At 38.6% G+C, this 26,081-nt stretch overlaps 1 protein-coding gene across 2 annotated transcripts in view; it reads left to right on the top strand.

Annotated features, from left to right (window-relative positions):
- Positions 1–26,081, top strand: part of LOC144049266 (protein crumbs homolog 2-like) — a 44,723-nt gene that overhangs the window by 3,009 nt on the left and 15,633 nt on the right. Inside the window, exons 2-7 of one of the 2 annotated variants that reach the window (XM_077562031.1) lie at positions 3,841–4,122; positions 14,730–15,425; positions 18,021–18,216; positions 19,740–19,879; positions 20,628–20,813; positions 20,891–21,004. In XM_077562031.1, coding sequence (XP_077418157.1) covers positions 4,053–4,122; positions 14,730–15,425; positions 18,021–18,216; positions 19,740–19,879; positions 20,628–20,813; positions 20,891–21,004 — 1,402 coding nt within the window. In that variant the 5' untranslated portion in view covers positions 3,841–4,052. The remainder of the gene's footprint in view (positions 1–3,840; positions 4,123–14,729; positions 15,426–18,020; positions 18,217–19,739; positions 19,880–20,627; positions 20,814–20,890; positions 21,005–26,081) is intronic. The other variant, XM_077562032.1, reaches the window with a different exon arrangement.

Here is a 26,081-nt window from a genome sequence, read left to right as displayed (position 1 = left end):
CCCATTAGCAGATACTACGCTGCTTGTAAAAGACCTCCAATGAAGTGCAATACATGTCTTCCTGAAAAACACTATTCTTTGGTACCATTTAATACACAGTTTCCCAATTTATTGCGCAAAGACACATACAGTATTTTACATTAGAAAAAATCAATTGCACATGAACAAATGTAAATGCCACAAAAAGCAGATATATTTATTTACCTATCTCAGCAAGCTTACAGCATTACATACAGCAACAGGGTGAACCCAGCCAAACTCAAAATAATTATTTTCCAAATGCAGGCTTACTGGTTTACAAGTAGCCCATGGCTACTTCTGAACTTCTTCATGTTTTTAAACTTCATCAAATGAATGAAAAACACTTTCAAATGTCAAATAAAATGCTGGGTGAGACCGGGGCTACACAGACTTCTGACGGGTCTGTGGCACCCGAATGGCAACATGAAGAATGTTTGAAAATTGTAACCAATTCAGATTACAAGGGATTTAAATATTTCACTCTCTACAGTGCAGAACACGCAAGTAGCAGGAGGACTTTTAGTTTGAATTGGATGCACCCATGAAAACCCTTAATCAACGCATTCCGGGGACATAAAGGACAATCATTCACCCGTAACAAACAACCCTTTTTGCTCCACCATTTTGGCAAAAACATAGTTGCTGCATATAATCAGAAAGCTACTTTTCCTAAAGTCAACTTATTGCCACGTTAAGAAAAATAGGACCACCCAGCATTTGTTGCCAGTTTGAGTCATTGGGGCTGCGTCAGTTCTCTTGGCAAAACAAACGTGCTCTTTTCTGATGCGCGATTAATGACTAAAACTACAGAAGAACTGGACCTTAATTCATGTGAACAACGTCATCACGCTGTACTCTTGGCATGTCCCTCATTTGTCCACTTAAAATAAATGTCAAGGTGGAGACTATATTTAAACCAAGGGAAGGAGGGCAAAAAAAGAAACAGTTACAATACAAGTGAAATAAGCAAAATGAAAAATGTGTCTTATATTCTATTCTATTATTTTATTTAATATAGACTAATCCCTTGACAGATATGCAGGGCACTTCATTGGTGGCATGAGTAAATGAATACAAAATACATAAGCTAGAAAGAACAGGGATTTGGGTATGGCCACATTGACTTCAGCTGACCTGAAGCATACAATATGTTGGTTCTTTGTATTTTAATAAAACAATTCTGTAATTTGAAGAAGTCTGAAAATTGTAGTTGGTAGAGAACTACTTATTTGACCTCTGTTGACACTATTAAAAAACAACATTCTTGCTTTCAGTCCCTTGCAATTTCCTTCCATTCTCAAAAATTCCCACTGACTACTGCGACTCTGAAGGTATACCATGTGAGAGTGACCAAAAAGGGCTCAGAAAAACAAATTATAAAATGATCTAAAATGAACAGAATTGTGTGTGTTCAACAGGTTTTTGTGTCTGTATTGTCCCACTCAAGCTCCTCAGGCCTGCTCTATGGAAAGCCAACATGTCAGCCAGCCCATTTCTCTATTGTGTAACAGCTTTATAGAATGCAGCAGCCTTTCTCTCAGGAATGTGGAACTGCTGTGACCCCCGGTATCTAACGTGTCGCTTTTTCAAGGAGCTAAAGTGGGGATGTCTGTCTCTCCCAAACGCCTGCTTCGCTCTCAATGTTTAATTAACTTTTTTGTTGTTGTGAACGCGGCAGGGTGGAGTTAAGTCTAATGCTGGGCTTAAGATCTGGGGTTGGGGGTAGGAGGGAGTGGGTGCCGCAGTCGGCTCCACCAAATAAATCCCACCACCTTCTTCTAAAGCGGGTATGGGGAGCAACGATCCATTGATCCAAGATTCACACTCTTACAGTGATAATATTGAACTGGGCTCTCGGCCCAGGTCCTGTGGGAGCTGCCGCACCAGAACAAACATGTCAGTGGACATCAGTGAGCACACATCACCTCAAAAAACTGCCTGGAGTGCATTCTCACATCCATGAGGAAAACAGCTTGATCCTTGGAAAATATTATATATTATTTAAAAGGACATTTAAGTTGGAAATCTTTGAAAGTGTTTCTATGACCCGCAACTGGATACACAGTTATAGAAAATGGATGATGTTTGAAAGTACTTTGCTTTGATCATACAACAAAACCTTACGTTATATTACAATAACATGCATTGTTGGTGCTAGGCTGAAAACTTCTATGTTAAAATGTGGTCAATTTAATGTTTTTTTTTTTTTTTTTACAAATTGATCATATTGGCCAATTCCCACATGTATGGTATTTGGCCAAATTACTGTACTGTACTCATTAAATGGCTTTACACTATGCCAGGGGTCATCAACATGGTGCCCACTGGTAGCTCCCAAGGAACACATGAGTAGTCCACACTCTAAAAAGAGAATTGTTGAACTAATAATAAAAAAAAATGCTTCAATTGAAAATAGTGAATATATTTAGTTTAATTAATTATACGTTCATTACATTTAATATATTAACTTGAATTAAGTTAAATCAAAAATTAATCCAAAGTGAATATATTAAATTTAATGAACTAATAAATAATTAAACTCAATATATTCACTTTGAATTAACTTAATTCAATCGTATGTTACCAATTCAATTTGTAATATTAAGTTGGTTCAACAATTCTGTTTTTAGGGTGCACATGCCGGTTGTTAAAGTAGCTCAACAGTGATGAGACAATGTGATTTCCTAGGAATGTTGTAAAAGTGATCATTTGAAAAAGTGAACATTGGCAAGATAGAAATACAGTCATAATATTTATATTTATCTGTTGGAAAATGAATGGATGGATATTTAATAAAATTGATCGGCGAATATCGATGCCAGGCCTTATTTCAAGGGATCAGTACTTGCGATGGCGGTCGATCCTTTGTGCTCCTTTGTGGCCGTTTTATGAACAGGAACTAGAAATTAGTACAATAGATAATTCATGCAATTCAAGAAAGAAATTGTACATTGGGATGTATAGATCTTTCTTTAAAATTATCTGTCCTTGTTTTTTGGGGGTGGACATTTTATTTATCGAATGTTCTAGTGGTATCAGTACTTGGTATCTGTATCAACGACTACTCAAGAGTAGTGTACTCATACTGGTATTGGTCTAAAAGAAAAGTGGTATCGAACATCTCTAATTAAAAAATAGATAAAATTATGGCATAGGGTAATATGAGCACAATGAGTTATTTCATATGAATCAGATACCAAAGAAGTAGCTCTATGCTTTAAGAATCCATCTAGCACATCTGTGACTGTACTGACATACCCTCTTTCAAATCACACCTCAATACCCACCTTTTCACAACTGCTTTTTATCTGTGATTATTGTCGTTTGTCTTGTTTCTTCTGTTTGCTTTATTATGTATTGTTTAGATGTATCTTTTAGTGTAAAAATTCCTGCTTACATTTTTCTTTTGACTCTGTAGTTTTATTCTAGTGAAATGTCTTTTGAGTCTTTTGAAAAGCGCTATACAATGTATTATTATTATTATTATTATAATTATTATGGTTTTAATTTACAACAATTTATTACATTTCATATGGTGTTTGGGGTTGTCACAACTTGTTATATACTGTAATCTGTGTCTGCATAAAGGAATACAATTATATGAAGACATATATAATACAGTATGGTTTGTTCCATACATCAAATCTTCTTTATTGCTAACAGGTGAAAAAACAAAGCAACAGTGGAGAGGGAGTTTGTGTTTGTTAAACCCTATCACAGTGGGTGGAGTTCAGTCCTGAGCTCCATTTCATGTTTTTCTGCGGCCACTCTCTGCTGGGGTGATTATTCTGATTTACTCTGTCCCACTTTGTTCCCCAGAGAGACTACTCGTGCGCACATGCCAATTGCTCAAACAAACACAACACACAGCAGACACTAGTGCCCAAAGTGGTCAGACATGGAGGAATCGGTCCTCACTCCCAGCTAACTTTGAGCGGCATGGATGGAGCGCTGCAGTGAGCTGGATGGAGAACCTGAGGAGTGACAGCGTAGTGCCACACTGACTGGAAACTTCTGCAGCCTGCATTGCCATGGAGTTAGGAAAAGTTTGGTCCAGACATCAGAGGACACTGCTGATCACCATGATGATGTTCAAACTGGGTAAGGCTGGTTGGATTTTTAGCAAGAGTAGAATGGTTAATTTGCACGCCACAGTATATACTGTAGCGTGCAAATTCAACAATTTTGTTCTAGTCATTTTAGGTTACTTTGTAATAATAGTATGTTTTATTTGTAGTGTGCATTGATAATAGGTTACACAATGAGTGCGTTTCAGCATCATGGATGTCATTGATGCACTGCCTCCTCCACTGCAGCATCACACTACTAGAATGAGGAAAGCCTTTGAGTTACAACTGCAAAAGATTCTAAAGTTTGCGTCTTGACAAAATAGTAACGTCTACATGCGTGCTGAACTAGTTTACTAATAACATCTAATTAGCAATATTTCCCCCTGGACTAACTCCGGCTCCACCAGTCCCATGGTGTGTGCGGGGGTTGGTGGTGGGACTTTGCTGGGCGACCCCTCCACCTTTTGAATACCACGCTGACCCATTTTCCCCGTGACCCTCATTTGTGTGCAGCGTCTGAAGCTCATTTAGACGGCGGCGAATCGAAGCCAGGGAGCTGGGTGGCATTGTTAAAGATCCCCATGGCAACAAGCTGAGCGTCCGGCTGCACTGCTGCACTTTTTTTTTTGTCTCAGTGTTAAAATGGGGGTGGTGATGGGAATTAAGGCGCATGGTTAGTGACCTGGCACCCTTAGCTACGAAGGAATTAAAGACAAATAAACCATAGAGATGTCTTTGTTCAAGTTAACTGGGAAAGAGTGCTTTAAAGAAAATATGTGAAAACAACAGAAAAAGTTTGCTAGGATACACATTATGAAATGGTATGTTCAAGAAAAGCCTCCGCCTCCTCTGTGAACCTCTTATGGCCGCCATCTGCAGATGACTCAGTCAAGCGCAGGTGCATTATCTTTTCAGTGTAAAACTCTGACTAAACCATGTTGAATGTGTTCTTAAGAAAAAGGATAAATACATGACGTGCTGTTGGATCCAATGTAAATGTTCAGACAAATCTATCTAACACCAAAAGAGTGACCAGATGGTCAGTAAAAATTAGTGTCAGAAATTATTGATCTTTTTTTGAAACCGTTGAAGGTAATTTAACTGTATGATGCCACATGGCCGTTATTTCCATTTTACACAAAGATTAGCTATGGAATGACATAGACTATGCAGTTTACGCAAGGAACAAAAGCATGCATGCCACTCTCTGACTCAATGTGTAACCGTGACTCATTCAGAGGATTTGGACATTTTTGTATAAAGCAAAGCAGCCACCTGCTGGGCAGACTTTGGAGCACAAAGCTAAACCCAGAAGACCTGCCAGTGTCTGGTGGTGAATAAAATGGCCCAGAGCTCAATTTTTTGTCTGGGGGCGTCCCCCTCTCTGTGAGTCACAGCACCACTATTTCCTCTGTTTTTGCAGCATGACTGGCATTCCGTTGCTGTGACGGGGTACCTGCCAGGAATTTTCATTTGTTATGATATTACATTATATTTACTAGGGATGTAACAATAACAGCAATATCGTGATATAGCGATATTAAAATTGCCACAATATCGTCATCGTTATGCTATGATATTTAAAGCACCACGTTTCCATCAAAAAACTTTACTTTTCCCCTGCTTCAGCCAAGCACAGCATTAGAAACTACATAGACTATGATACTTTACGCTGCTGAGCCAATAGTAACATACGCTGTGCATTGTTTACAAAGTAATTCAAGATGGCGGAGGGCGGTGACGATACTGGCATAGTGGCATACATAGCAGAAAGCTCAGAGATCGACATGTATAGTATTATAAGCTTTATTTTAAATATTGACAACACCACCACAATATTGTGATAATTGTTATTATATAATTATGTGAGGTTAATATCGTGATAACATCATATTGTGACATTTAGATATCGTTGCATCCCAAATATTAACAATGCCTTGAGAAAGTATCAGCCCCATTCAACTTTTTGACCTTTTGTCACATTTTAAGCTTCAAACATAAAGATATAAAATTAATTTTTCTTTCTTTATTTTTTTGTGATGAATCAACAACAAGTGGGACACAATTGTGAAATGGAACAACATTGATATTATATTTTATATGTTTTTTTTTTTGTTGTTGTTTTTTTTTTTTTTTACAAATAAATAGAAAAGAAGGATGTGCAAACATTTCGTTTAAGTTAATACCTTGTAGAACAAACTTACTGCAATTACAACTGCAAATCTTTTGGGGCACGTATATATCTAATTTTTGCGCATCTCGTGACTGAAATTTTTGCCTATTCTTCCTTTATGGGGTGGCATGGCTCAGAGATAGAGTGGTCATCTCCCAATCCAGACGTTTTGGGTTCGATCCCATGACGATGTGATCATGTCCCGGTATCCTTGAGCAATATTCTGAACCACCAGTTGCTCCTGATGCTGCGTCATCAGTAGGTGAATGAGTAGTAGCGCTTTGAGGGCCTTGTGAGGTGGAAAAGTCCTATATGAAGTACCATTTGCATAACAAACAGTTACAGCTCAGGTAGATTAGATGGAAAGTGTTTATTGTGGACAGAAGTTTCAGATCTTTTCACAGGTTCTGAATTGGATTATTGTCTAGACGTTGTCAATCCAACACCTGGATATATTTAATTTTGATCCATTCCATTGGAGATTTTGCTTTATGTTTAGGATCATTTTCTTACTGGAAGGTAAACTTCTGTATATAACTGTATAAGGCAGGGATGGATTCATCTGGCTGAATGGATAACATTACAGACCCAAAATGTTGAAAAATAAATAAATAAAACAAAGAGATAAATAAATAGATAAATACATAGAGAAATAAATAAATAAATAATATGTCAATTTGTTAGACTTGTAAAGATGATACCAGATGGCCATTTATTTCCGTTTACTGTTATAAAATTGTGCAAAATTGTAATAGCCAAATACTTGAGTCCACTTTGGGCTAACCTGCAAATACTGTTCACCCAAATTGGAGAAAAAAGTTTTTCACAGCAGTGGGAGGTGATCGGTGCTCAATGTAAATCTCTAGCAGGGACACAGTGTAGTCTGGACAGTGTCAGTCGCCAAACAACTTGTACCTGCTAGCAGTCACCGTCTCTGCTCAGTGTTATCAGTGTGCTGATATAGTGGTACCAGTCAGTGCCACGGATCAAGCTTGTCTCACCATAACCATGATCTACAGCGTGCTCTGTGATTGTGGGGGGTTGGGCTATGTTTAGGAGGTGCTGTTATCATCTCCTTGGAATGTGTGAGGGGTTGATGGACTCTGGATGGAGGGGTGTAGAGTGAGGAGATCCGAGCAGCCGCTGTCAGCTCTCCCCTTTCGAGATCAATGACATTACAAGTGGAGCAGTTTCAAGTAGATGTTACTCCGAAAGATTTCCTTTGTACAGGTGTACAGGGTGGTCTTTAGCATGATTGAAATGTGTGTATCTTCCAGCAGTAAAGAGGAGCCTCAGAAGGATGTGAAGAGATGATGCAAGGCGAAAGAAATGACACATCTTTCAAACTTTAGAGATAAAAGGGAAGGAACATAAACAATTTAACACCTTCACCTCTAGATAATGAACACAAAAGGTGGCATTCACTTCACTTGTGAAATATTACAGCCCCACAGATTACTTTACAGCACTCGAATTAAAACTTATGTCGTATGTCTCAAGATGCATCCGGCTTGAGGAGCGCAAGGGAGGATCTGATGTGAAAAAGTAATAGAGCAGCAGTATGATTAGATGCGGTGGAAACTCAAGAAAGTACAGTATGTGTTTATTGGAAATGGATGGATGCCTTGTTTCAGTTTTTTGATGAGTTGCTTGCATCTGACATTTGATGAGTCATGCCATTAAGCACTTTTCACAGTAAATTCAAAACAAACTACTAACCAGTATTGATGGAAATAATAATAGGAAAATGGGGAAAGTGGCAAAGTGGTCTTTTTGGTAGCCTAGCGTTGTCCTTTTATTCCTTCATCCATTTTCTATCCGTACTGTGTGTCTACATCTATCTCAGCTGACAGGCTGGAGACACCCTGTCCTGACTGGTAGACATTCAATTGCAGGCACATATGCTATAAAGTATGACCAAACAATGATTCACAGTAAAATTTACATCTATGGGCAAGTTACAGTCATTGATTAATGTAATATGCTTGTTTTTGGAATGCGGGAGGAAGCTAGAGTGTCTGGAGAAATCCCACACACGCACTCCGAGAACATGCACACCCCACACCAACGGGGGCCTGAGTTGAGACTGAAACCTGTAAAGTTGCCACATAATCTTCTTTTCCCCACAAAAATCAATACAAATACAAAAATCGGGTAAGCAGGGGGACAGCAACCTCTGCCAACCGTCATTTCATACTTACAAACTGTTTGGTTCAACTTTGACCAGTTTTTACATTTGATGGCAATAAAAATAAAATAAAAAATACAATATGTAGAACACTCTGTGTCAAATTTGACCATTGTCTACTGAAATTGATTTGGGTTAAACCATTGTGTGTTTATTTAAAGAAAGTCATGGCGGTATTGGGAATATAAGAACAGAATCGACACGTGACATGAATGCATGTTAGGGGAGACCGGGGCTAGTTGTTTCACTGGTAAGTTGTCACATTGCAGTTTTCTTCTCCACCACAGGGCACAGCGAAAAAGTGGAATACAGTACTAGTTTTCTTTGAATAAATGGTCAGGGGTTGTGTACTGTCTCAGAAGAGAATACCGCGTGAGTGCCAGTTAGCTGTTTTGCACAACCCAAAGTAAAATACTTCAGATATTTTGAAAGAGGCGTCATAAATAGACAAATTATCACAGCAAATCAAGTGGAATTGCTAGAGGAGAGCTTCAGGCATCTAGTCATGCCTCAGTCACTGCTCTATTTTAAGCAAACTTTAAACTAGAGCAACAATTAGCCAACATGGTAGTTTGGGGCTATTTGTCTCAGTCATTTTGGTGTCACATATCCAATGAATGGGTCACTGAAAAATGTACCTCTGGCACTCTGTTAACGTATGCCAGAATTGTTCTTCAGATGATGAGTCTGAAGAGTGAGGAAATTGTCAGCTTTTGTTTCATTGTTTTAAAAAATGATTTACCAGTTTTTGGAACTAAAGTATGCCCACATGTCATAACTGGTTTAAGTTTCATGATGAACCATCCATCCATTAACCATTAATATTAACTTCATAAAAAAAAATCTATTTAATCTCAAATTTCCTGTTTAAGGGAAGCAAAACAGGCATTTGAGGCTGAGAGCTATGACCTACATGCCGGCAGTTCTTCAGGACTTTAATGTATTTCATAATATTTTATGTTAAAGTTTGCTCAATGACTATACGGTACATTTTCAAGATCAATGATAAATAATTTCTCTGGCTGTAAAAACAAAACAAAACAAAAAACAAGAGAATAAGGATAATTTTGTCCTAGTTTTATTAGTTACAAACTGCAGTGTGACATCTTACCCCATATAGTGTGACAACTTACTCATTGGTGGGGCAACATGTCACATGTTCACTCCCTCTATTTGATGGCTTATAACTTTGACGCAAGGTATGGAAATGACATGTATACAAAAAATATACCTAAGACTATGGTCTTTCATCTGGTATACATTTTGTTTATACATGATGTATTGATTCCAAGCAATACATAAAAGTATAAAAAGTGATACAATTAGTCCTGGCCTCCCTATTTATCATCGGAAAATAGCAAACAGTGTTCACAGGGGAATTTGAAACAGCCCAGCGAACTGCCTGTGCAGCCACCAAATTTGCACAGGTTACTACAGAAACGTGCACCTGTAGGTGGTTGAAGAATCATGGGGGAATCTTGAAATTGTAAAAGGTAAAACAGCAAAAGAATGATCATACTAAATGCATAGAAAATAACACATGGATTAACTCTTTGACTGCCAAAAACGTTAAATAACGTTTAGTAAAATCCTATGGAGGAGTGTCAAAGACGTTTGTTTCAAAACAGAGGTGAAACTAACCATTTTCTATTGTTGATTACTGAACAACGGAATAAGGTAGAAACAAACTTTTTTTTTTCTGATGAAAGATGAGAGTCCAATCTTTTATTTGGTAGTATGTGTGTTTCCATAGTCCAAACACATAATTTTCTGTGGACCTTGAAAGATCAGTCAAAATGCTTAAATCGGCTGGCACCCACGGCATCCCTTTTCTGAAAACGTCTGGCAGTCAAAGAGTTAATTATCCATTTATTAATTTCAGATAAGGGCAGCACGGTGGCTGACTGGTTAGCATGTACGCCTCCCAGTGCAGAGGATGTGAGATTGAGTCTGGGCTTCGGCCTTCCTGGGCGGAGTTTGCATGTTCTCCCCGTGCTTGTGTGGGTTTTCTCTGGGTACTCCGGTTTCCTCCCACATTCCAAAGACATGCATGGCAGGTTAATTGAACACTCCAAATTGTCCATAGGTGTGATTGTGAGTGTGGTTGTTATGTCTCTGTGTGCCCTGTGATTGGCTGGCAACCAGTTCAGGGTGTACCCCGCCTACTGCCCGAAGCCAGCTGGGATAGGCTCCAGCACCCCTGCGACCCTTGTGAGGAAAAGCGGTAAAGAAAATGGATGGATAATTTCAGATAGGCTATTAATACGTATGGAAACTTTCTGTAGTTCCTAATTTTTATATGAATTTATTAATTAAGGATTTTCTTGGCCTGTGCCAACTCAAAATGGACCCAGAACCTTCTACGCATAACAGCACAATTCTTCCTGTGAGTAATTTACGTACACACAATACTGACAGCTGCTAAATGTAGCCATCTAATACGTTTACTTTTGAGACCATCTGCCTTGACTTTAAGTCCAAAAGAAAGAAAGGCTTTTTTTCCCCTTTCATTATCAGATTGGTTCCTAAGCACCTCGAAAGGTCAGAGGTACAGGTAGACCTGCATAAGCCACATGGTATTACAGCTAAAGCGTATGAGAGAATGATGTCCAAAAGTTAAGGCATTCACTTACAGTAAAATCCCCAGTTATTAAACTGCTCATTGAAAGTTGTGCCAGTACAGCCAAAATGTTTGGTGCCAGTAAAAAAAATTATGCAGTAGCTTTTTAGTCTGCGGCATAAAAGGTCACGTACTGACATTATTATTATTATTGACATGAACATGCAATAAATTATAAAATGCATCAATAAAATTGGATTCTACCTTTTCAAAAGCTCCACTTATTTTTCACTGTATTTTGTTATTTGTTGGGGGGCTTTTGTTTCATCATTGGATCTTTACCATGTGGACCACTTCTGGACTCTCCCCAGCGGCTGTACCATCGGCTGTACTACAGCCTAGGCGTTTGTTGGTTTGTGATGTTTTCAGCAACCCAGTTTCTGTTGAGCGAAAGAAGGCTGTGACGGTATGGCTAAAGGAGTTGTGACATGACAGAGGAGTGTCGTCACCATAGAGCCCAGTGTGCTCCGGAATAGATGCGCTTTAAAGTATCGAATCGGGAGGGTGGTACTGGAAATTTAAAAGTGAGGCGAGACAGATGACAAAATGGGACTGGAGAATCAATTATTATGAATACCATACAGACAGCATTAACTTGCCCCAAATATTTGGATAAATTCACGTAGCACTGCCTTGCATCCACCCATTGAATGGCGCCCACTGACCAGTATTATTATAGACAGCATTTACAGTACATGCACACAAGCAACGCCGTCGTGAGTACGTTGACAGCCGTATTGGACGAGTCAAAGTGAAGCTATTTGTAAAGATGCCTCGTTCACTTTCTCCTTGGAGATGTATCATTAAGCCACAAGTCATTGGATTAATAGGGAACCATTACCTTTAATTGCATTATCCCATTCTAACTCAGTCTTACTAATTATTTGTTGATTGAATGGTGAATACAATTGCCACATTCAATATGGCGGATTCGCTGACATATTGCTTCGAATGGGCCACCCGTTCTGCAGCAGAATAAAAAAGAAAAAAAACAAGCAAAATCTAACTTCATTTTAGATGCCCAAACGATATGTGGTTCTTGTGGTTTATTTTTTCAAGTAGCTTTTTAGTTGCCATTTGCCAACAATAATGTATTACAACCCTCCTCACTTGCCATACGCTGGTCGTGTCTGATTTACAACACGTACATGCTATACTGACATGTCTTGCCACAGTACACAATACCAAACAAACAAACAAAAGCTTCACTTTGAAAAATGTACATGACTCCCACGACAACATTGACGTATTCGTCGCATATAAGCCAGCATGCCTAACATTATTTTTAGTAAGGCTGTGATGTCTGTTGCAGATAAGACTGGCCATCAATCAAACAAAATCACACCACGGTTTCTTAATATTTGTAGTGTCTTAGTGATAAACAACTCAACATTCGTATTTTAAAACACAAAATTAGCTATTATGAAAAGTATAATAATAAAAAAGTTTATTTTTAGAGATCCATGCCTCAGATGCACAACCATCTTGGTGGGTGGGCACGGACCCCTATGGCCCCCCCATGGCGACAGGTGTGTTCAGGGCTTTAGTACAGTAAAAGTGCTATATAAATAAAGTTGAGTAGAGATGCACATACAGTTTCAGTTGCCCAAAGAAATTAGTCTACTGCATTGCAAGGCATTTACAGCACACATGAATCAGGATTATGTTTGCAACTAAAATGCAGTATTTTTTTTCTCTCAATATTATTATTATTATTATACTTCAGATGATAAAAGCCAGTCTGGTCATAATTAAATATCCTAAATAAAACAAGTTTGCTAAACCTGACATGATCAATGCGTTTATTATTTGTGCAACTTTGTGTATGGCTGTTGTTGGAAGACACATATAAATTCTTGTGAAATTTTACAAAACCACATTGTACTCCAGTACATGTAGCATGTCAGATGAGTCCTCTTTTGATTTATGTGTTTCTCACAATCTAAACATGTATCTTAATTTTCAGTCACCTTAAACAGGATAATTACTAACACGGGATTTACATATAAAATATATGTTGTTAAATGAATGTTTTTCTTACCATGTCAATCAAAACTGAACATTGTTATTTTTGGAAAGGGAAACATTCATACAGTTCCAATAACAAGATTGCAAACAGAGAACACTATGGCTACGTTAACACATTTGGATTTTTTGTTAAATCCGATCGTTTTATGTACTGTTGACATTACAAAAATAAAAACTGGCGACATCTAACGCGCCCGGGATGCGACTCGAATGCGCAAAGAGCACAGGTTGATTGACGTACACCCAAAACAACGTCACGTTGCAGTGTTCAGCGTTCACGGAAGTGACCCAACTTGCAACGTTTTACCGCTAGCCAAACCGTTGAGGCAAGCGACTTTTATAACAGTCATATGCTAATTTAGCTGTGCCAACGCACACTACAGATTGGTGGACTGGTGGACTTGTTTCGCGGACGTGTTAGGAGTTCGATTAATGCGTCTTGTGTGCATACATTATGCAAATTCGGCTGTGCGAACGGCCCGTGCTCCTGTTTGGTGCATTGTTTTAACGCTCGCTCCTGGTTGGCTGCTGTCATCAACTTCCTCGTGCGTCAGTTTTGAATGTGCTGTTTACAAACACCAACAGAAAGAATCCATCGGACTTATTTTTTTAATCTCATGTCGCCAGAGTAGCTCGGTTGGAAGAGATAATAGAAATATTTTGGGGAAATGAGGGGACACCGAAGTCTACCGAAGATGACGTTGCGTCATCGCCAATCGTGATGAACAGTCTGCAGGGCTGATTTTCTATTGTCGCCACGCATGTCAACTTTATGCTTCGTTTCAAGTATGATTTAAGACAAATTGAAATTTAACACTGCTACTCAAAACAGCTTTCTATATATTCACAGACGTATCAGTCGTCTCCCTTCCAAGCACATTTCAGGCTTTTGATGCATGCGGATGAGCATTCACAGTGCAGACGCAACGCACACATACCCGATTTATATCCACATACGAAAGAGGCCCAGGTCTGGTGTGAAAAAAATCGAAATTGTACCGTTCACACTGCATGAAAAAATCAGATACTTGCGAAAAAATCGTAATTGAGCTGCAGTGTGAACGCAGCCCAAGACATTAGCCACTTGTTATGTGTAGTTGTAATTTTCTGATTTAATATGCTGAAACTGGAATGTTTTTCTTAAATAAATTTAGTAGTAATTTTGGGTGTGTTTGCCCTTTGGTTAAAGTGAAATAACCTGTGAGATCATTCTGATGGAACTCTGATGTTTGATTCAGTTTGAAATACATTGACATTCTGAAATGGACAGCAGAAATCAAAATTGGTAAAATTTAAGTGACAGTTTGTACCTTTTTGCGAGCAGTGCAAAAGCTCAATGTTTTTTAAATTTATTTATTTGTGATTTCACAGCTGGTAAAATAGCTTGATGTTAATACAACCAACAAGAATATGCAACCCAGTCCCCAGTTTACAATCCTACTATAACACTTTTGAATGATAACTGATTTAATAGTGATTCACTAAATTCTTCTTTTAGAAGAATGACATTTGACATGCCAACTAAAGATGTCCACTGCTGCTCTACACTGTTGTCCGTCTGTGTTATGTTGTGTACAAAATTGAGCTATTAAGTATTATTTGTGTATTTTTGTGCCATTTCATTTGCAGGTCTTCTGTGTACAGCGGCAGCAGACATGTGTCTCTCATCCCCTTGTAACAATGGTGCCACGTGTCTTGAACATCTGGGTGACTACGTGTGCCTTTGTCCCAAAGGACCAGTGTGGTACATGGGCAAAAACTGCGATGAGCTGTATGACGCTTGCATCTTGTCACCCTGCGCCAACTGCACCAGCAGTCTTGGAAGTGGCAATTTCACATGTCACTGTCCGGATGGCTTCACGGGCCTCAACTGCACCCAGGACGTAGATGAGTGTGAAAGCCACCCCTGCAACGGTATCAGGTCAACCTGTGTCAACAGAGTCAATGCCTATTCGTGCCACTGTCCTCGTGGATTTGGAGGTGAATACTGTGAGTCTGAAGTCACCACTTGCTCAGAGGAAATATGCCACAATAGCGGAACATGCATAGACATTCCTGACATTGGGCATCATTGTCAGTGTGATGCTGGATTCCAAGGAGACAACTGTGAGGAAAACATCAATGAATGCAAGTCTGCACCCTGTCAAAATGGTGCCATCTGTAAAGATGGGGTCAATGCCTACCAGTGTTTCTGTGTGCCTGGATTTCAAGGCTTCCACTGTGACTTGGACATAAACGAGTGTGCCTCCCAACCATGTCAAAACAACGGTACATGTTCGGATGAAGTGGACCAATACAGTTGTGATTGTATTGAAGGCTTCAAAGGTAGGACAAACATCACTCTGCTCTTCGCTTACCAACAACTTTTCTTCTGTGATTCACAAAGTTCATATACAGGTGCTCGTCCAAAAATTTGAATATCCTCAAAAAGTTGAATAATTTCCATAATTCCATTCAAAAAGTCAAACATTCGTAGATGATAGATTCCTTAACTCTTTGACTGCCAGACGTTTTCAGAAAAGGGATGCCGTGGGTGCCAGCCGATTTAAGCATTTTTGACTGATCTTTCAAGGTCCACAGAAAATTATGTGTTTGGACTATGGAAACACACATACTACCAAATGAAAGATTGGACTCTCATCTTTCATCAGAAAAAAAAGTTTGAATCTACCTTATTCAGTTTTTCAGTAATCAACAATAGAAAATGGTTAGTTTCACCTCTGTTTTGAAAAAACGTCTTTTAACGTCTTTGGCACTCCCCCATAGGATTTTACTAAACGTTATTTAACGTTTTTGGCAGTCAAAGAGTTAAGTGATCTCAAATATTTATTTGTTCATTTTTAAATTATTTGGGCTTGAAACCCATGAAAACTGGATGTCAAAAAATTTGAATTTTGTGAAGAAATCACCATACTTAATGCATACTTCCCAGTGTTTTGCACGTGGGGGAAAAAGATGGATGGATGGATGGATGGATGGATGGATGATATTTTCAAAATGAGAGGAAAGAGGAAAATGAGGGCCACCAGACCCAAAAACAAAAAGCTGACAGCAAGTATCAAGAAAGCCTGGGCATCCAGGACCCCAGGCAATGCCACGGCGCATCGAGGCAGTGGTTAAGGCAAAGAGAATCTAACTATTGAAGATTGAAATATCGTTTTGAAAATACCATCCATCCATCCATCCTTTTTTTCCATGCAAAAGACTGGGAAGTATGCATGGTGATTTCTTCATATTGTTCTAATGTTTTTAATAATAATAATAATGCATCAGATTTATATAGCGCTTTTCTAGGCACTCAAGGACACTTTACTATGGAATGGATACATTATTCATGCGCTCACACAGTGGTGGCGGTAAGCTACTTTCAGTAGCCACAACTGCCCTGGGACAGGCTGACAGAAGCGTGGCTGCCAGTGTGCGCCTACGCCCCCTCCGACCACCACCACCAAACATTCACACCTTCCATACACCAGTGTGAGTAGCACTGCAGGCAATGTGTGTGAAGTGTCTTACCCACGGACACAACGACACATGACTTGGGGAGAGGGGGAATCGAACAGCCAACCTTCTGGTTACTGAAATAATAAATAAATAAAATAAATACTTGAAATCACTTAAGGTGTGGGCCCTGAATCTTAATCTATGAAAGTCTGACTTTTTGAATGGAATTACAGAAATTATTCAACTTTTTGAGGATATTCTAATTTTTTGATGAGCACCTGCATGTATATATTAGTGCTGTCAAAGTTAAAGCATTAACTGATTAATTAATCACAAAAAAATATTGCATTAATCATGAATTAACGCAGATTAATCACACTATTAAGTTTGACCATAGATTGTCCTTTAGCGTGACAGCGGATGGCTACGTTTAAGGTAGCACAGGTTGTGTTTGAGCAATAAACATCCTTACATGTATTAAAGTAAAGCCTTTAATAAATGTTTGCGTATGAAATTTAGAATGTTTGTTGTATGTCAAAATATTGGAGTCATTTTTTTCCCATTTTAAATGATGCAAGAAATTAACTGATTAGAAAAAGATGAGGATGAGCGTAGCGTGTGCAGTGGATCAAAAAATGTTGAAGACGTCCTCATAACATTGAATGTCAAAAGAATTAACACATTGCTCTTCCAATTTTGGGGGTTGAAAAAAATGTAGATCAAAAAGGCTTTTTTTATTAAGCAATTAATTGTGATTAATATATATATATATATAAATATATATATATATATATATATATATATATATATATATATATATATATATATATATTAATTATTATAATAATAATATATATATTAATATATAATATGAATTAATATGAATCGCTTAGTAAACATTCTTTAATCCAAATTCCCTCCCCAAATATAATTGAGTGCTTATATATATATACTGTATATATATATATATATATATATATATATACTGCGTGTGTATATAAAAAACAAATAAAAATAAATTATATATATATATATATATATATATATATATATATAAAAGCGCTTAATTAAAAAGGCTTTTTATCACCATTTTTTTGCCCGCCAAATTTGAAGAGCACCCGTTGTGTTAATTATTTCGATATCAAATGTTACGGGGACGTCTTCGATATTTTTAAACCACTGCACACACACATCCTCCTATTTTTCTAATCAGTTAATTACTTGCATAATTTAAAATGAAAAAAATATATAACTCCAGTAGTTTGACATGAACAAATATTCTGGATCCTTTAGCTGTCAGCTAAAGGATCATCTGTGGTAAAAATTAATAGTGTGATTAATCTGTGTTAATACGTGATGAATACAATACTTTTTTGGGATCAATTAATGCTCCTGTGTTGTTGATTAGAATGTGTGTGCTAAGATAAATGAAGTATGTTGCCACGCTCATATTTTGGCCCACTGCCATCTATTTAGGGATTAGCTGTGAAGTAGAGATTGATGAGTGTGAAGTACAACCCTGCCAGAACGGTGCTACCTGCCGAGACTATGTTGCCATGTACACGTGTGAGTGTATGGACGGCTTCCAGGGTCAAGACTGTGAGGTCAACATTGATGAATGTGCCAGCATGCCGTGTCTGAATGATGGCAGGTGCATTGATGGTGTTAACAGGTAGGGTCCACTGAAAAACACATAACATACAATTCTTTCATTACAAAACCTTTTTGCTTCTGCTTTATTCAAACAAAACTGCAGGGGTCTGCTTTATTACAGTGTGATCTTGTCAATATTTGTTTGTAGGTATGCAATGTATAGTTTTATATTTGTAGTTATGCAATGTATAGTTTTATATTATAAGCAATTTATGCATAAGTAATTCCAAAGTGTTCATATACTTTTTCTGACAACTCAATGCGGGTTCAAATTATTATTATTTTTTAAAACTTTTTTTGTAGATAGCATGGCACCAACTACCACTCAGTGCCCTATTCACAAGCAACATTAAATTGACAGGAAACCAAAACAGCATGTAGTCCAAAATTTTGAATTAATTGATTTAGAAATCAGTTCTGTAAAAAATTCCTCACATATAAAGTCATACAGGAACTCTTAGTTTCTTAACACTGGACAACATTGATATGCTAACCTCAGTACTTCCTTTTTCAAGCTAATCAAGTTGTGTTGTCTTGTGCCAGTGTGGTTCTACGCAGGCCACAGTGTAGAGTTCACCAGGGATAAGAATTAACCCAATTTCTCTCTGCCATTTCAATGAGTCATTGGCTGACTAGAGGTGCTGGGAATACTTAGCACAGATCAACTGAGTGAGTGAGAAAGATGAAGGTCATGCAAAGTGTGTCTGGGGACACACTTGAATCAATTGTGAACTACTGTAATACATCAGAGGTTGGGCTAAACTCGTGCTTTGCTTTTATTTTGTGCAGTTCTATGCTTCCAACTCTGTAAGAACATTTCTTCAAAGTCTCTTTTTGATGATTGTGCCCTTGTAGGGCACAAAAGAAGGTTCATAAAAACATTATTGCATGATTTTTTATGTGTCAAAAATGACATGCACTGTTATTAGTTTAATACAATGAAACATGGGGTTGACCTCCATATTGTATACCAGCTCAATGGCCTAGTGGTAGAGTATCTGCCCTGAGACTGGGAGGTCATGGTTTCAATACCTGGCCGGGTCATACCAAAGACTAAAAATGGGACCCATTTGCCTCCCTGCTTGACACTCAGCATTAAGGGTTGGAATCAGGGGGGGTAGATCACCAAATGATTCTCGAGCGCTGCCGCTGCTCGCTGCTCCCTCAGATGGGTCAGTTGCGGATGGTGAATTTTGCCCCACTTAGGTGGATGTGATAATCATTGAATCTTAATCTGCAGTTTATTTGATGGCAATCTGTTGTGTTACTACGAGTCCAAGTTGCGAGTCCCCATCATTGGATCAAACATTTATTTGGTTTCACATGGCATAAAATAACAGAAAATGGATGGATGGTTGGATGGATGGATGGACATGACATAACATAAAACAACACATAACGAGCCTCGGAGGGAAGCCGTGAATACAATGTGGCCTGTCACAAAAATGAGTTTGACAACCCTAATCTATAGTACAGTACACATTTAGGCTGTACAAGATCCCACCAACAATGTCAACACATAATTGTCTTGTCTTTCCTTAGATATACGTGTGACTGTGACGGGACAGGCTATGAAGGTCACAACTGTGAGGAGGATATTCCTGAATGTGCTTCGAGTCCATGCCAGCATGGAGGCACTTGCTTGGAGGGGATCAACCAGTACAAATGCTTCTGTTGGCCAGGTATACAATTTTCCATGTCATTAACTCGAATTTGATAATAAAGCAAAACACTCAATTCACATTAACACCCCCCCCCACCCCACACACACACACATATTTTTATTTAGACATAGATGCATTTGTTATAAACCGAAAGACTATAAATTCCACTGTGCATTTAACGGCACCAAAATCACAATATGGCGTGCGAATTAAAGGATTCTCGCTAGTGTGGCTTAATACCTCTGCAGACTGGCTGTTTCCCACGCCTAAATCTAAATCAACAATAGAATTAAATACTTTGGGGTCAGAATGAAGTGGCCAAAAGAGCTGTTGTGTGATTGTGTGGAAACAACAATGCAGTTCTTCCCTCATCCAGCTAAGATTATTAATAATAACAACACCTAATATTGCAAATGAAAATGTATTAAATGTTGCTGCTTGGTCATAATTGTATTGTCAAGTATGATCAAGGTTTTACATTTAACCAAAGTTTAGATTTTTACTTAATTCAACCTACGAGTTTCATTTGGACAACACGCAATAGTACCTGTTGACACAGTTGATTAACACACTATTACAGAAACACAAATATACAACTAAATAAAATTAAACATCATTCAATAAATGGGCTGATCGTGTTAAATAATACACTGTTTTTTTTTTTTTTCAATACAACATATAGGCTACCAGGACATGAAAATCTAATCTGCCTTCCTCCCAGGAAGTCAGCATGATTTTGCAAATGAATTCATTTCTGTGTTTTCAGGTTACATGGGAGAGAACTGCCAGGTGGATGAAGATGAGTGTGAGCTGTACCCCTGTGAAAATGACGGTGAATGTTTCCAGCGTTCGGATGTTGAGCACTATGGGGTACTCCCTGAACTCAGTTCAGCCAATTTTTCCTATGAAGAAGCAGCTGGATTCATTTGTCACTGTCAACCTGGATTCACAGGTAAGCATTTTTCTCTCTCCCCTTTTTAACATTGTTTTGTCAGCAAAGTGATATGGACACATATGTTGTTGTTACAGGAGAAAATTGCTCTCTTGATGTGGATGAGTGTGTGTCTGCTCCATGCCAGCATGGTGGAAGCTGCAAGGATTTAGTCAACTCATATCAATGTTTGTGCTCTGATGGCTTCACAGGTAGGAAGGACCATTTGGATCTCTTTCTAACTTATACACACAAACATGTGACCTGTGCCTGTATTGCCATCTTTTGACTAATATTAGTACTAAAAAAATAAAAATAATAAGCCAGTCAATCATTACATCAATCAGTAAATCAGTTGAAAATTACTACTGGTAGAGTGTTGCCAAAAATGTATTTTGATCATGTCAACCCAAGATACCTCATGTGGCATATGAAGAGCAGGACTCTTGCCGAGAATCACTCAACTTTTCAGCATTGCTTAATACTGTAATCTGTCGAAAGAACGCCTTTGGATTTTCAGATTATTCACTGATGTTGTGTTGCAAAGTGTTTTGGATCTATTGTTACTTTTCTGTAGTAATCGTGCCTCAAGAACGTTAGTTGGAAATTTTTGTACCAAGCCATTTGGTTGCTACCGCACATGTGACTTAGTCCGATAGAATAAATAAAACAAGTTGGAAGTAGAACTTTCGAACACAGAAAGTATAGGTCAAAATTTGGATCGAACTAAGCAAGATGATAAGAGACTTTCATGACACTTTCAGTGACTCTGATTACTGCACTAAGTAATTCCATTCAAATGCCTCATCAGTGGCCACCTCCAAAAGGACTGTCAGCTTGACTGAGACTCAATTGCAGGTTTCAGACCAGAGGACCAGGTTGGACGTTGCAATTGTGGGCGGTGAGCCTCTGGCTTATATCTACTCACATTGTGTGGCGGCCGAGGGTTACTGTGTAGAGACGGTCGTTCAGTAACCGGAAGGTCGGCTGTTCGATCCCTGTTCTCCCCAAGTCATAGGTCACACACATTGTCTCCAGTGCTATTCACACTGGTGTATGGAAGGTGCGAATGTTTGGTGGTGGTCGGAGACTGGCACACTGGCAGCCACGCTTCTGTCAGCCTGCCCCAGGGCAGCTGAGGCTACTTAAGTAGTTTACTGCCACCACAAGTGTAAATGTGTGAGTGCATGAATCATGTATACATTCCAGTGTAAAGCGTCTTTGAGTGTCTACTGTAGAAAAGCGTTATATAAAATCCGATGCATTTCCCAATCCTGTGCTGCATTCAGTGAACATGAATCTGTTGGTTTGTTCTACTCCCTAGCCTACCCGCATGAAGAATGGTAATGGGGGAATGAAGTCATAGCATTGGCAGTTACATTTTTGCTCCCATTAGCCAAGCGCTTTTGATTGCGATGCATGTGATTGTGAGTGCATATTTACCTTGCACAAAACCGGCCATACAACTCACCAGGATGTGTTTGAGGACACAATGGGGTCAGGACGTGTCCACTTCAAAGGTTGGAAAGAAGAGGGCAGGACTTTGTAAGTGGCTCTGATGACAAAGCTTATCCTACTGTATAGGACTCCATGGCCTGTAGCTTGCTCTATCTCACAGCTGGTTATACAATCTATATATTGTACTTTTACTTGAGTTAACGTCTTTAAGTATTCACAGGTTTTGCATTATTGATTCAAATAAGAATTTTTTTATCTGTTTATAATCACTATTTCCCAAGATATCTTTGAAAATTTAGGTTATCAGCGACTAGCGTTGTGGTTCAGTGAGGGGGCGGCATGACTCAGTGGTAGAGTGAACGTCTCCCATCCGTGAGGTTGCGAGCAGAGATGGGAATGAAGTACAAATACTTTGTTACTTTATTTGAGTAGTTTTTTCAGTACTTTGTACTTTCCCGAGTATTTATTTTTTAGACTATTTTTCACTTTTATTTGTTACTTTTTAACATGAGTATCTGTACTTTTTTGATACATTTTTAAAACAAGGTTGTTACTTTTGTGTTTAAATGCATGAAAATGATTAAAATACTTGACCTGGAAGAAAAAGCAGCTGTCAATGTCTCCTGACTCCGCCAATCATATGAAGCGTTTCACACGGTCCTGTGCATCCTAGCTTGTGATTGGCTCTACGACACGTGATCACATGATGTGCAATTGGCTAGATTAGAACCCGTAAATATGAGGGCAATGTGGGCTGGCACTACAGAAGATAATTTGAACTTGATAGCAAGTCAGAGAGTCAATTGGCCGATTTTTGCTCCATTAGCTAATATCTCTCAAACTGTACCTTTCAAAGCCTGTACTTTGTTTTTTTACTTTTACTTCAGTACAATTAGGCCTACCGGTATTTGAGTGACTACTTGTACTTGAACCAAAGTTGTTTTTCACATAAGTAAATGTACTTTTACTCAAGTAGAGAATGTCAGTACTTTTCCCATCTCTGGTTGCGGGTTCGATCCTGGGCCACCATGTCGAAGTGTCCTTGAGCATGTCCTTGAGCAAGACACTGAACCCCGATTGGCTCCCAGTGGACCTGGCAGCACCCTGCGTGGCAGCAGCCGACCACTGGTGTGTGAATGGGTGATTGTGAGGCTTTGTAAAGCGCTTTGAGCACTATAGCTACGAAAGCGCTATAAAAATAGCGGTCCATAGCAGTCCATGGTGCGGTCTTACAACTTCATGAATATACGTAGAGCATAGATTAAAGTTAACTAAGTCATACCAAAATTCATAGTGGGACTCAATAGCTACATACTTGTAAATAGGTAAAATAGGTGCACAATAAGTTTCCGTCAAATACATTCAGTAGTTTCTGAGAAGCAATGTTACAAGTGAAATCATGTATTCTATTACAAAGTTCATGTTACCATGGCAACCAATGTTGACATTTTAAAATGTTCTATATTTTAAAAATTACATTGTGGGTTCATATGTTACATCCAAATTTGAATAGCTTAGCTTCATTATTTTCCTTGGCCAAGTACATGAATCTGTGAATTTTTCTTTATCTATGTTTATTAATAATGAAGTTAGATGCTATTTTGCTGTAGTTTGAAGGTATTTTTTTTAGCCTTAAACATACTTTTTTAATCTTATACATAGGCAATATAACTAAAATGCTCAATGGTCGAGGACAAACTCACCACCACACATTAACAGAAGCAAGGGGTGTTGATTGAAACAGATTTCATTTGTATACACACAGCATTTATTTCAGCGGGAAATCCGTCGGACCCTACCTTTAAGAATTTAAAGTTTAAGTCTTTACACTATGTCTGCCTGTATTTGTCAGTCCTGTGTTTGACTGATGATCTGTCATGGGTGCACCCTGCCTTTCCCTCCACTGTTAATTCAGACATGACAGACTAACTTTTCATCGAATCATCAGTACAGAAAATGTACGGCTGGATAAAGTCATCATGATGATGCCACTGGAAGCATGCCTGTAATTAAAGCTCAAAGTGTCTCAAAGGTTTTAGTTTGACCTTTATACAATGCCCAATGTCAGTGTCAAGTGAAGTGGTTGTAATACAGCTGTAGGAAGAATGTATTGTTGCGGCCGTGGCTCAGGGTGTAGAGATGGTTGTTCAGTAACTAGAAGGTCGGCTGTTCGATCCCCGCTCTCCCCAAGTCATGTGCCGTTGTGTCCTTGGGCAAGGCACTTCACACACAATTCCTCTGGTGCTCCTCACACTGTATAGAAGGTGCAAATGTTTGGTGCTGGTCGGAGGGGCCGTAGGCACTCACTGGCAGCCACGCTTCCGTCAGCCTACTCCAGGGCAGCTGTGGCTATTAAGTAGCTTACCACCACCGCAGTGTGAGTGAATGAAATTTTTTTCCATTCCATTGTAAAGCGTCCTTGAGTGTCTAGAAAAGCACTATATAAACTCTGACATATTATTATTACATGTGTTAATTATTCCTGCTGATCATTTAATTTGGCCAAATTATTATTCCTAATTGTATTAGTCACAGCAGTTGTCACTGCATAGAGTCACAATTTTATTAAATGCTTGAAATACCAAATTGACACTATCAAATCAACATGGATGTAGCATTCTGTTTTATTCAGTGGTGCACAAGGTTGTCACATTTTTAATCTTGCTGTGATTCCAAATACAGTGTATGGAGATTGCACTGGTTATTGGAAAGTATGGCCAATTACGCTGATCATGGGATGGCCCAAACCTTCATACTAACCTCACATCTCACATCTGAGAAAAGGGAAAAGATAAGAATGAAGACTATAACATGCAACAACCAAATGGAAGTGATATGCCAACAAATTTCTTGTCAGCAGCACTCTTAGACCACAGCAAACAGAAGGGGATGCATATGGTTTACAGAAGGACAGTAGAAAACAACAAAGCCAATAAATGGCCCCATATGTTCTTCTTGGGTATTAAACGAGGACCACAAAGCAATTGTTGGAGGGGAGAGGAGATTATGATAAAGCTGCTTAGGAGCCTGTTTCAAATCTGCTGAAAAACAAAAGGACAATGTCGTTAACGTGTGTATGTGCAAATCTGGTATTTAAAATTTTTAGATTTTATTTATTTATAAACATTTCAAAGGATGATTTGCTGTGAATACCTCACTTATGCATTTGCTTAAAAGTAATGGAAAACTCCATATGGAACTAAACATAATCCTATTAAGTTCCATTTGTGTGTGCTTGATTGACTTCCCAAATGCACAAGGTCGTCACCACAATAACTGTGCTCGCACCTGCTCGCATGCCCGGCCATCCCATAAAACTTGACTTAAGCTTTAGAAATTATGCACATACGTCCTGACGTGCGGTGAGGTTCATGACTGGTGAGGCAATGACTCCTCTGTTGTATATAAAAATACAGACACTCAAAATAGAAGATTTTATTTCAGTTTTGTCTTTAATGTGAAACATTTGTTTTTAAAGTTTTTAAATATGATTCAGGCATTACCATATTGTTCAACAACAAAATAGCAAGACCCCCCCCCCCCACCCCCCAAAAAAGGTAAAATTGATTGTTTTATTGCTGATCTCTCCCTTATAAGATTAAAAGAGTGATTGGTCTTACAATTATTTGTATAGGAAGTCCATGTGATCGCCGAGGAGAATCAACCTGAATTGGTCTTACTGTATTTGGACTGGATTTTCAATGTGAAGAATGACCTTTCCACAGATGCTGTTGTCATCGGCCGAGTGAGCACTAGCTGGAATAAATTTCAGGTCAGGAACAGTCTGCATCAGTTCCTTCTGGGCCGATAAGCTGTGAAGTTTTCTTAGAG

This window comes from Vanacampus margaritifer, chromosome 3 (genome assembly GCF_051991255.1).
Source record: "Vanacampus margaritifer isolate UIUO_Vmar chromosome 3, RoL_Vmar_1.0, whole genome shotgun sequence".
Taxonomy (NCBI): domain Eukaryota; kingdom Metazoa; phylum Chordata; class Actinopteri; order Syngnathiformes; family Syngnathidae; genus Vanacampus; species Vanacampus margaritifer.
Note: the sequence above shows the minus strand (reverse complement) of the source record. Positions and strands in the feature narration are given on the sequence as shown.